Genomic DNA, 12,303 nt, shown 5'->3' on the forward strand with positions numbered 1-12,303 from the left:
AGCGGCCATCTTTATAACTTGTGTTTATAGTTGCTTATTCTAGATCTCAAATAGCGACGTTTAGAACAGAGCCCATAAAACCACAACCCAGGACTCAGAATTTACATGCAACTTTAGAAAACACAAGCCCAACGTCACTTATAATGAGCCGACTTGGTTAACAGTGCCAAAAACCACTTCACACGATGACCGTAGCCATTAGCAGTAGCCTGGTACTAAACACACAGAGGAAATACTTGTTGACATTGTCACTACGCAGCTTCTGTATTAGTTATTATTCCTTTTGATAATTAAAATCTTTAACGAGGGAGGACAAATAAGCAATATTTGTAGGTAATAATAAACTTTTTTTAATGTAGAATGATAAAAACGTGTGATTTGGTACAGTAAAACAGCCCCGCCAAATGCTGCGAGGGTTCAGGCTCTCACCAAATAGCTTCTGCAGAACTTGTCCATCGTACAGATCTTCAGCCAGATCCTTCACAATGATCCTCTCCCCGACCAGAACGTCATTTATCCAGTCAATCAACACCTACATCACAGAGTAAGAGGGAAAAGTTCAATCACAAGTCAGAGAAATTTTAAGGTTTATATATTTTTTTTCCATTAAATCTTTCATGTTAACCCTTTACCTATATGAGAAACCTATTGGGTATAGTGGCTGCCAACAAAAATAGCTTTAGACAGAAGTTATCACAATAGATAACTGCTTCAAAGTCTTTGTAATGGAAAGATTTAATTTCTAAACCAGACTGAAAGAAAGCAAAATAAAGAATATCTGAAAATGCCAGAACATCATGTTATCAAACGTTGTTCTTTTCTTTTAGATATCCTGCTCAGTCAGTTCTGCTCATTTATTTATCTGAACAATACATGGATGGATACTTCTGAAACATTCATTTTGCCTAAAAAAAAAATATCAGAATAATAAACAAGCCATAGAAGAAATGATCAAAGATCATGAAAAATAGTGATAGGCTTTTCTGGTTAAATGTTTATTTAAATTTTCTACATGTTAAAACTTTCTTCAGGTTCTTTTGAGAAAACTCAGGGGAACCTGAAACAAGCACTGAAATATTACACTAACCAGTTTATTAAGAGTTTAGAAATTCAGACCTTTATGAGCTCCTGCAGTTTGCGATCGTTCTTGGAGTTGGGGTCCACCATGGTGCGCACTTCATTCTCCTCTAATGAATGAATACAGTTTAAAAGCAGCGAGAGCTAATGAGTTATCGGTTATCTTTAGAGCCTCTCACATTTTTAACAAGCATCTTATTTATAGAAATACACCGATCAGACTTTTGTGGTCAACGTCTGATCTGTGGTTCTTGTTCCAACATTGACGTGTGTGCCGATACAGATTTTTTTAGCCAAATTCAATTTCTCCTTAAGTACTAAAAAAAAAAACAAATAGGAACAGCATTGAGATAGAGAAGATGGATGGATTTTTTTTTTTAAAAATAAAAAGAAAAATGTTACATGAAAGCAGGTCATCGGTCGGCACCAATCAAGCTGAATCATGGCGGACTTCTCGGTGCATTTCAACTTAGCAAAACAATGTAGTATCAGGATCGGTAAATAATATGCACGCTTTAATATTTAGGTCTTTACCAAAACTATCCTCTGTCCACAAGTGTGTGCATGTGTGACTGTGGGTTACCTAGCATTGTGTCCTCAGGGTCCAGCTCATAGTGTGAAGGACTGAGGGGAAGATTGATGGCATTAATCCCCTCCTCCTGAAGGTCGATTGCTTTAAAAAGAAATAAAAAATGAAACAAATCAGACTTGTATAAACCACAAACATTAAGTGTATGATAAGCAGATTTTCAACAGGCTGGGTTTATTTTTGTAAACTGTTATCTCTTACGCAGTTCAATCATTTGATATGGTTTGATATCTAAGATGTAATGTATTTAATTACATTTAGCCTCAAAATGAGTTATGAGTGATTTTCTTAGGCTAACCATGATAAACAAAAATCAAAAACGACATGTTTATGCTTTACGTTTTTAACGTCCCAGTGGGTTAGGGGTAGTTGCAACATGGTAATCCTGCAGAGAATAGTGAGGGATGAGAAACGAAGGGGACACGAATCAAACGGATAAGCAATGGGCAAACAGATATTGTAGATGAGCATACTGATGTATTTATGGATGGATAACCTTTTTACATAATGGAGTAGCAGAGTGGTTCTCAAAGACTCAACTCCATTCCCTGGGGTAATCCCTACCACTGGCACGCCCCTCTCCCCGTTTTCTTTGGCAATTAATTCAGGTGGAATAAGATGCTTAAAATATTCGAATGGGGGGTGGGGGGGTGGCAGATACATACATTCCTTGTGCAGGTGTATATATTTTTATATTAAAGTTTTATGTATTTAGTTGTTGTTTTTTTACATGGTCTATACACGAGAATCCATTAAACAGATATTATGTTGTTTTTATTTAACAATATATTGTTAAAAGACAAACACAGCCCACTATTGTTTGAGTTTTTTTGCTTGTTGAGAACACTTGAAATATTATTAAATAAAAACGTAAACTGAAACGCCTCCATTTTCAACCCCTAGAAAGCCATTTTACTTGGTCCTCTCCTACCTCCTCTCTCTCTTAGAAAAATAGAGTTAGTGCCGGGATCAAGCAGTGAAACAAATTTCATCCCACGTCTTTATATCCACGGCACTTCACGAAATCCACTCAAGATATTTATGACACAGCTACAGAAACCGAATATTTTACGTTTGTTGTGTTCAGTCATAACAGTTAGAAGATGGAAAAATAAACTGGAAGGAGGCTCTGGAGATTTACATGGACTGTGACCTTGAAATCCAAAACTGAGACCAATATTTTTTCCAATTTTGGTCCGTGAGGCAGACACCCTGTCTACTTTTAAGACTAATCTTAAAACTTTCCTTTTTGACAAAGCTTCTAGTTAGAGTGGCTGAGGTTACCCTGAGCTTTCTCTGTATTAAGCTGCTATAGGCTTAGACTGCTGGAGGACATCAGGGCCTATTTCTCTCACTCTGCTGAGTTCTACTGTTCTCTAATTTGCACTGTTTGTTGTTATTTCATCTTTTTCGTCATTTTTTCTCTTCACAGTAGATACACCTGGTCTAGCGTTCTGTTAGCTGTGACATCATCCAGGGGAAACAGATGATCCGCTATTACCATCTAATGTAGAAAGGATTCCTGGATCAATGTGTATTTCTGTTTTTTTCCCTCTCTCTTTTTGTGTCTCTGCTCTGTCTTCTCTAAGCCCCAGTGGGTCGAAGCAGATGAGCGTTCACACTGAGCCTGGTTCTGGTTCTGCTGGAGGTTCTCCTCCCTGTTAAAGGGGAGTTTTCCTCTCCACTGTCGCTTCATACATACTCAGTATGAGGGATTGCTGCAAAGCCATCAACAATGCAGACGACTGTCCACTGTGGCTCTACGCTCATTCAGGAGGAGTGAATGCTGCTTGGAGAGACTTGATGCAACCTGCTGGGTTTGCTTAGATAGGAAATTTTTGACCAATCTGTATATTCTGATTGAATTTGACTTTGTAAAGTGCCTTGAGGTGACATGTGTCATGAATTGGTGCTATATAAATAAAATTGAATTGAATGGGATTGATGTTAGTCCCAGATGCCTGTTCTGAGTTTGGGAAATGTAGCAAAAGAAGCATCGAGCACTAATTCTCAACTTCCCTTCGTCTGCCTTAGTTTTCTACTAGGCTTGGGTGGGTGGGGGGAGTGGTCAAATTATTCTCAACTACACTTTACTTTTGCAAAGTATCTGCTCAAAGCAAAAATCAATCAGTTTGAACTATTACAGCTATTAAAGCTCGATTACAGCTAATGTATATTTACATAGTAACCAGCTGATCCTAAAGCCTCCCATGAGTAACACTAAAGGCAGCTGTAGTGCCCCTAGTATCTTTCCCACCGTTTGAGAACAATGAAGATAGGCAGTAAGGAAAGTTAAATATGTTTTCCATGCTTTATTTTCTGAGCCCACCAACAGCTTGAAAGCTCCATACATAACTTTTATTTTTTCCCCAGACAGCGTTGGAAGCCTGAAATAATCCAGAAGAAGGTTGTACCTGCCTCCCCTTTTAGGCTAAAATTCAGATTAGTTTCTATAATCTCTAGAGGACTTCAGCAACAGTTTGGACAACTCTGAATGTTTTCCTCGACTCCACAAACAACCTTTAGCGGTGCAGCGCTCCACTGACAGCCACTTGACATCAGACGAACGGAGTCAATCTGCTTCCTGCTTCTCAGCGTGCTCCACAGACGCCCAGCACGCCGTTCTTCTCAGCGTGCCGGATACCTTAGGAGGTTTGATCAGGGCTGATCTATTTCTGCTGCTGCGCGCGCGTGTGTGTGTTGGACGCATGAAGTGAACATCCTGTGCATTTCTCTGCCCTCCCTGGAACAACATCCTCCCCAATCAACACCATCCGTGAGCGGTTGCATGTACCCTGCATGTCTGCATGAGCACACGCATCACATCACACAGAGGGGTATGAAAATATTCTTGCAGAGTGATATGTGCCGAATACGGCTCATTTTGCAAATTACCGCCTTGATAAAGCCCAAACCAGACTAGACTATCCAAACACAACCCGCTCTACTAATTGGTAACTTTTTGGTTCCTCAAAACAAAGACAAGATTTGACTAGATCCAAAAGTTGCATTTAAGAAAGTTCAATTATTATTGGAGGAGAATATCAAGTCTGAAATGTTTCCAAATAGCAGACTTGGCTCGGTCCGGCGCTTTGCTCCATGTTGCTCTGTTTGCTCATCACTAGCTGTTGTGTGATGATGTAACCGCTGTTGCAAACATGGAGTTGATGTGACTACATCACTGTATTGCTGTGTATGATATTAATTAAAAAAAAGAAGTTAATGGATCGGAATGCTGGATCGGCGTCATTCTTCCGATATCCGATCCAGCTAATTAGTCAATATCGGAGCAGATATCCGATCCAATACCCGGATCGGTGCATCTTTAACGTCAGCGATATTCTTCTATGCTAAAAGCAACCAACCAAAGCCAAGCATGATGGTAAAGTGACAAAACATCATAGAGCAGAAGAAAGGAGCAAAATAAATGGGTGGGAGACTCGTATTTTTTCTTGAGTTTAAAAAAAAAGGTGTGATTTTGAAATCCAACAATTGTGCAAAGCTTTGTTTTTCTATAATATATTAATGCACTTAATGACTTAGTTTCTCTTTCTCACTCAAAGACTCAATGTTTTTATCCAGCGGTTAGCTGAGTAAATTTGTGATTTAAATGCCTATGGGGATTTTGCAAGGGGTTTTCCATTTGGTATCGCTCTACTTAATAAAGATAAACAGATCAGAGATTGAAAGAATGCATCACTTGTTGCCCTGAAAAATGGATTCTATAGTAACACATTTTAGCAGTGACCTTTCAGCTAGTTACCACCACCTTGATACCCCAATATTTGAATGAATGAATGCATGCATGAAGTTCTGCTCAGGTCACAATAAAAAAAAAAAAAAAGTAAAGCCGTGACTAGAGAAGTCAGTCAGGGTGCCCCATTTTATCCCTAAATACTTTAATGGACACTCAACTGTGTCTTTATTAGGTACACCAGCTGAAGTGCTTGTCACCCAACAGCATCTAGGTGTGGTTAAGACAACTTGCTTAGTATCGGGATGGGGAATAAAGGGGATTTAAGTTACGCTGACCATGCCATGGTTGTTGGTGCTGAATGAATTGGTCTGAGTATTTCAGAAGCTGCTGATCTATTTGGCCTTTCAGCTAAAACATCTACTTGGTTTCCAGAGAACAGCAGTTCAGAGGTTAATGGGAAGCCTGGTTTAAGGTGATAGAAAGGCAGCAATAGCTCAAATAACCACTTGTTGACATCCAAGGTGCTCAGAACCACTCTGAATGAGAACCTTGACGCAAACGGCCTACAGCGGCAGAAGACCCCACCTGGTTGGTGCATTTTCCATCCTGGCGTGAGTAGATTAGTTTTCTCCTGTCCGTTTCTGAGCACATCCAGTCCAGCATTTTAACAGAGGCTATAACAGCTCCCATGGTACGTTTGAAAAACATTTAGGAGAGGATTTTCCCTCCGTTTACTAATGAACGATTTTTTTTTATGTATTAAGTTGAAGAGAAATTGTTTCTATTTAGATATTTAGAGGTTGGTCACAGAAATTAATAATAAAAAAAAAAAGGTAAGGTTAACTGGTTGATGCCAAAGTATGAGAACAATTTTAAAAATCTAAAATATCTCCAAAGGCCTCATTGTTGCCAACAGACTTTAGTGAAGTTGCAGCATTTACAGAAGTTATACGGAAATTATCATCAATCCAACTTCTTTTTTTTTTGCCACAAAATAAGATTTTTTTATGAATATATGTAGTTTTAGGAGCTGAACTGTAGCGAAATATATAAAAAAAAAATGGAAGCACTCTGACAGTCAGAAGATGGAAATTCACACTCACGTGGTGTTCCAGTTGCAGTACAGTAACACCACACCAATTAGCACAGTCTTGCTCACCAGCTGTTACATTACGCTGATCCACAAAAGGTTTTTCCCCCGATCAGCTTTTGTGTTAGAAAATTAATTTGTCACCTTTTTAATAAAAAAAAAAAAAAAAAAAACACAAAGCCTTTGCACTGTGCAGGTTTAATTTCTATCCAGACTGACAGGAACACCCAGAGTGTCCTCGCAGTGCATCGCTCCTCCCTCTTTGCTCTAACATAAAGCAAAACGATCCGTCAAGCTGCTCGGATGAAGATCACAATAAAAATAAATAAATAAAAGCTAGAAGTGTCCTCCACAATGGTAAACACTGAAATATAGCAGGGCGAGTAATATTATTGTCCTACCTGGAGGGCAGAGCGCTCCACAGCCCATGTCTCTGTCTCAAGCATCCTCTCCTGGCTACCAGCACCAGCTTTCTCCCCTGCAGCTCATCGCGTTCGCAGACTGCGCTCTAAAAAAATCAGCTCTGGTTTAACAGCTAAACCCACAAGTAAGTTTGACATTTGCTCAATATTCGACGAGCATGCAGAACTACGCGTTTCCTCTTCAGATTTATGAGCTGTCCTTTCCTTCAGACTGCACCAACGCTCAACGCACAAGGCTGCTCTCATGCTCTAAAAGCCTCCTGACCTTCTCTTCTTTCATATCGTCCGGTCCCCGTCGTATAGTTTCCTTCCCGTTTCTCATCCTCTACCTCCCCTCTAACATATTCCCTTTTTTTTTTTTTCATCCGGTCATTACTGCCCGTTGCAGCCAGCGGCCCCTCTCCCCGAGGCACACTCTGCCATAAATGTCGCATGGGCATAAATTTATTCAATCAACAGCACGGGAGCGACCGGCCCGCGTTTTCCATCAAATCACCGGAACACTTTGAAGACACCCCACACGCCGCTCTGCGCGTACATACAAAGAGTGCATGCGTGTGCGGTGAATATGAACGAGCTCGGAGTATAATGTGATTGCATGAATGACCAGTGGAAAAGGGCAACGTAAACGCGGGGCTCAGCTGTGCGACAGTGTCCTCACTGACACAAAGCAATCATCCGGCTGAAGGAGACCCGTTTTCATTGAGTGATAAAAACCTTCAGCCTTCAGCGGTGAATGACGTCTGAATACCGCTGTACTTTTAAAGCGACGCGCCATGAAAATAACAGGGCTGAGTATCTAAAAATGGGCCTCTTTGCTAGTATTCTTATTGTTAACACCTTTTCTACAGGTGAAGTCCAACAGGGCAATGTTTATTATGACCCAAACGCAGGCCGGGGAAAACTGAAACGTGCAAATCATCACCACCTACATCTACACTTTGGCTATGTTCACACTGCAGGGAAACGCCAAACAAATCCGATCTTTTTTCCCCATAAGGCCCATTCATACCTCACGTAAAAGACGGATACGTGTGGTGTGTTTCATACGTTCTAACTGTCGATTTCGTCCGTATTTTGACACGAAAATTGGGAGCTTACGATTACGGACGAAACGGATCAATACGGGGCAATACTACCGGAAAAGGTGGGGGCGCTATTGAGTTTGTAGTACAAAATGTCAACAAAATCACGAAGGTTATAATTCTGGGCTCTAAACAATGGCGGGATTCGAGGAACGACTTGCGGAGCTCGTCCGCAACTACCTACATATGTGATGTGTCGTGTCCGGGGCACAGGGACAAACAAAAAGTTTAGTTACGGAGCAAATACAACAAAATCACGTCTTGGACCGTCGCCATGTTTGACGAATTATTGGCACCCAGCACTGCCGACTAAAGGAAATATTGGTTATTGCGCACCTCAACGGACGGAGGTATGAAGGAGTCAACGGATAGAACGTACGGATAGAACGTACGGACAGAAATACGGACGTGTAGGCCAAACGTAGGGTATGAATGGGCCTAAAGGCGACCCATACCCGTCTTTTTCACGGCAATGATTCCGATCTTTTCAACCCCCCGAAAAACCCGATTTTTGCCACTTCTATGTGTGGTACTAATTCGGATACGTATCAGAGTTTTTTCAAAGCGTCCGCTGTCTGAACGGTCATGTCGAATTTTATCCATCTTTCGCGTCACTCTCCCGTCTCTCTCTACACATCAACACACAGCAGCAGCTGTTAGCGCTCCATAAAAAAACGTTGTTAATAGCCGCGCTGCTTTTTTCTTACCTTACTTCGTCTTGCTTTGATGTGGTCTTAACATTGTCGACTAATTGCTCAACAGCTTTCTAACAACTAAAGCCCCATTTACACTGACCTTGTTAAACCGATCCGAGCCGAGACCAGTCCAAGCTTGGATCAGTTAGCCGAGCCTCGTTCTGATGACCGTTTACACACCACGCTATCCCGGTCCCTTGGTTGCTCCACGCCTCCTAGTGGCGATTTGCGGTACTGCTGCTGTCTGGGATTGAAGGCGGGACCAAGCAAATGAAAACAGCGGCGCCCGTAACATTCAGGAAGTTAAGTATTGAGTATCATTGGGATATTTCAGTGTTTGAGGAGAGTCAGGGAAAGAAGGCAACCACTGGTGAATTTACTTGAGAGAGTCGTCTTTTGGGAAGTGGATGAGACAAACGAACGTCTACTCCGGGTTTACAGACGCCGGAAACGACAGACGCTGAGGTTCATCACGCTGCTAAGCAGAATTATCACTGGAAATCGTGTGGCATGGTAAGGAAGCTAGTATTTTTATGAATGTCTGAAATTTGTCTGAATTGAGTGTGAATCGGGACTTGCAGCCAGACACGCCGGAAAAAACGCGGACAGTCAGCTGACTGTAAGGGCATGACGCGGTCTGTTCATGCGCTCTGCAGACAGAAAAAAAACAGGCTGAGACCTAACCAGGAGCTGGCCTGCATTTAGCGCGGTCCGGTTATGTTTAGCGAGGTCCGGTTCAGTCTGCTGACCGTTTACACACAAGAGTTATCTTGGTTACCGAGCTCGGACTGGTCTCGGCTCGGTTAAAAAAGGGTAGTGTAAACGGGGTTAAAAAGGAGAGATGCCGGCCGGTATCCGCGTGTTTTTTTTTCTTTAAGTTTTTTTTTTTTTTTTAAACAAAACTTTATTGAGCACTTCTAGAAACAACTACATTCGCCATTACTTTCGCAAACAGCGCGCTGCTCTGTGACGTCGCCTTCTGTCATCTGCGCAAGCGAGTCACTTTAAACCGTTCAGACAGAAGTCTGATGACGGCTGCATTTAATAGTAGTATGAACGGCCACTTAAAAAAAAATCTGATTTCAGTAAAGAAAAGAAAAAAGAATAGTAATTGACCAATCAAGACCTGCAGCGTGAACGTAGCCCATCATTCTATATTTTCAGAAACTCACAACAGGCTGTAAGACACCAGCAGTAGGTGGTGGCCATGCACATCAGGCTGCACTGTGGAAAAACAATTCATAAAAAATAAATAAATAAATAAAAATTCTTATATGAGGTCATGACGCAATGTCTTTCGAAATCTTTTGCAGTTTAAAGTGTGCATTCATAACCCTGGGAATTGTTTTTTAGATTTTGTCAGGTTGCAGCCCTAAACTTCAATGTATTTTATTCTGATTGTTTGGTGCTAGACGCTCGTACAAAGTAGAGCATAATTGTGAGGAAAGGTAATATTATGTTTTCATTTTTCCTTAAAAACAACAATGAAATTCAGAATGCATTAGCTACCTCTAAGTCTTTTGGAGTATGTCTCTAACACGTTTAAAGACTGACATTCCTGTGCATTTTTCTTTCTAAAGGAGCTCACGGTCGAGGCAGATGAGCGTTTACACTGAGCCTGGTTCTGGTTCTGCTGGAGGTTTTTCCTTCACCTTAAAGGGGAGTTTTTCTTTCCACCATCGCTTCATGCATGCTCAGTATGAGGGATTGCTGCAAAGCCATTAACAATGGAGACGACTGCTCCTGTGGCTCTACGCTCTTTCAGGAGGAGTGAATGCTGCTTGGAGAGACTTGATGCAACCTCTTAGGTTTCCTTAGACAGGAACTTTTTTTTTACTAATCTGTATAATCTGACTCAATCTGTATAATCTGATTGAATTTGACTTTGAAAAGTGCCTTGAGATGACATGTTTCATGAATTGGCGCTATATAAATAAAATTGAATTTAATTGAATTTAGTATCAAGTCCTGCAACAGATTCTGACTTGGATTTAGGTTTCAAATTTTGACCGTTCCATTTTAACAGACAAATATGCTTTGACCTAAAACCCTTTTTTTTTTGTAACTCTGGTTGTATGTTTAAATATATTGTCCAGCTCAAAGAAGATCCTCACCTAAGTAATTTTGTACCTCTAACAGGTTTTATTCCAGGATTTCTTGGTATTCAGCTTCCATCCCTCTTCCTATCAATTCCTAGGAACGTTTTTGTTTCTATTAAAGAAGAGCATCCCCACAGCATTATGCTGTTTCAAAGCGGGGGCGGCATGGTAATGGCGATGTGGAGTAAGGCTGCACAATAAAAAGCAGATATGTCACCAATGTAATATCAGTATTGACAAAGACCCCTGGATAGGTGCCGAAACGTCTTCAGAAAGAACTGAACGAAAGTCCGGTTGCCTCCGATTTAAACCTGTTTGCTATTCACGATGACCCGGATCACTGAGAATTAACACAGGCATGGCGATGGTTATACTGAATTTTCATTTGGGTAATCATATAAAAGGCAACCGGAAAAAGGTGGATGCCACACTTTTTAAATAACTATTATTATTATTATTATTATTATTATTATTATTATTATTATTAAGATTTTGTGCCACAAGTGTCCATTACTGGCAGAAATCAGATAGAGAAAATCAAAAGACATGCTGCATAGGTCTCAACTTCAGGAACCGAACCCTAAACAGCTTAAACAAACGTTTTCTCCTACATTGTACACTACGTCTGTTGGCTTGTCACATAAAAACCTTACTAAAACACACTGAAAGCTGTAAGGTGCCAAAATGTGGACATGTTCCCTGGGAATGAGCATTTTTACAATGCACTGTACTTTCTATTTTTTTTTTTCTACATGTAAACATCTCCTCCTGCTGTCAGACACCCGGGCCAGTGACATCCAGCATGATTAGAGGCTTATTCAGGCAGCTTATATAAAACAAAAGTTTATATAAAACAAAAGTTGCTTCATCAGCATGTTCTCTTAGAAAGTAGAACTTTTACAATAAATCTGATACATCTAATCTCAGGCAAATTACTCGCAGGTCTGGTAATGCAACGTTTACAGGACCAAAGAACAACAAATACCATGTAGTGAGCCTTAAACCATGAACCTATTTTATGTATTTTGTATTATGCAAAAGCAATTAGGATGTATAACATAATGACAGGGGTTGGAATAAATAAAGCTAGGGGACTTCTCCAAATTGGGATCACGTTTGCGTGTAAAAATACTCATTTTAAAAGGCGAAATCCAGGCTGCTGAGGTCCCTGAGCAGATTTTTAAATCATCAAATGTATATTTCTAAGATCGGGCTCCAGGTGGGGTGGGGTGTGTGGCCCCTGGCCGCAGCGGTGCGGTGACGCGCCTGTGTTTGGGTATGCCTCATTCCTCGCATATTACAGTAATGGTGGATTTACTACCATACATGGAAACACACATAGCCTCTGGCTATAAAAAAAAAAAACAACCCAACACGCTGCAGCTTGTATTTTCAAGAGCTTCTTCTCAGTTCAATCCAAAACTTCGGATGCGCTAAAAGTGTTGGATAAGGTTTGTAAACTTTATTGCGTCGTCGCCATTAGTTTGTAGAAGTTTATACCGCGAGATTCGCCATTTTTTAGGGAGTTGGAAAGCGAATATAACTGTTT

At 40.8% G+C, this 12,303-nt stretch overlaps 1 protein-coding gene across 2 annotated transcripts in view; it reads right to left on the reverse strand.

Annotated features, from left to right (window-relative positions):
• Nucleotides 1-12,303, reverse strand: part of parvaa (parvin, alpha a) — a 31,214-nt gene that overhangs the window by 18,544 nt on the left and 367 nt on the right. Inside the window, exons 1-4 of one of the 2 annotated variants that reach the window (XM_036124580.1) lie at nt 6,855-7,203; nt 1,661-1,750; nt 1,117-1,187; nt 430-532 (exon numbers count right to left, since the gene is read on the reverse strand). In XM_036124580.1, the coding sequence (XP_035980473.1) occupies nt 430-532; nt 1,117-1,187; nt 1,661-1,750; nt 6,855-6,882 (292 nt within the window). In that variant the 5' untranslated portion in view covers nt 6,883-7,203. Of the gene's footprint in view, nt 1-429; nt 533-1,116; nt 1,188-1,660; nt 1,751-6,854; nt 7,204-12,303 lie in introns of those variants that run through there. The other variant, XM_012867529.3, reaches the window with a different exon arrangement.

This window comes from Fundulus heteroclitus, chromosome 2 (genome assembly GCF_011125445.2).
Source record: "Fundulus heteroclitus isolate FHET01 chromosome 2, MU-UCD_Fhet_4.1, whole genome shotgun sequence".
Taxonomy (NCBI): Eukaryota; Metazoa; Chordata; class Actinopteri; order Cyprinodontiformes; family Fundulidae; genus Fundulus; species Fundulus heteroclitus.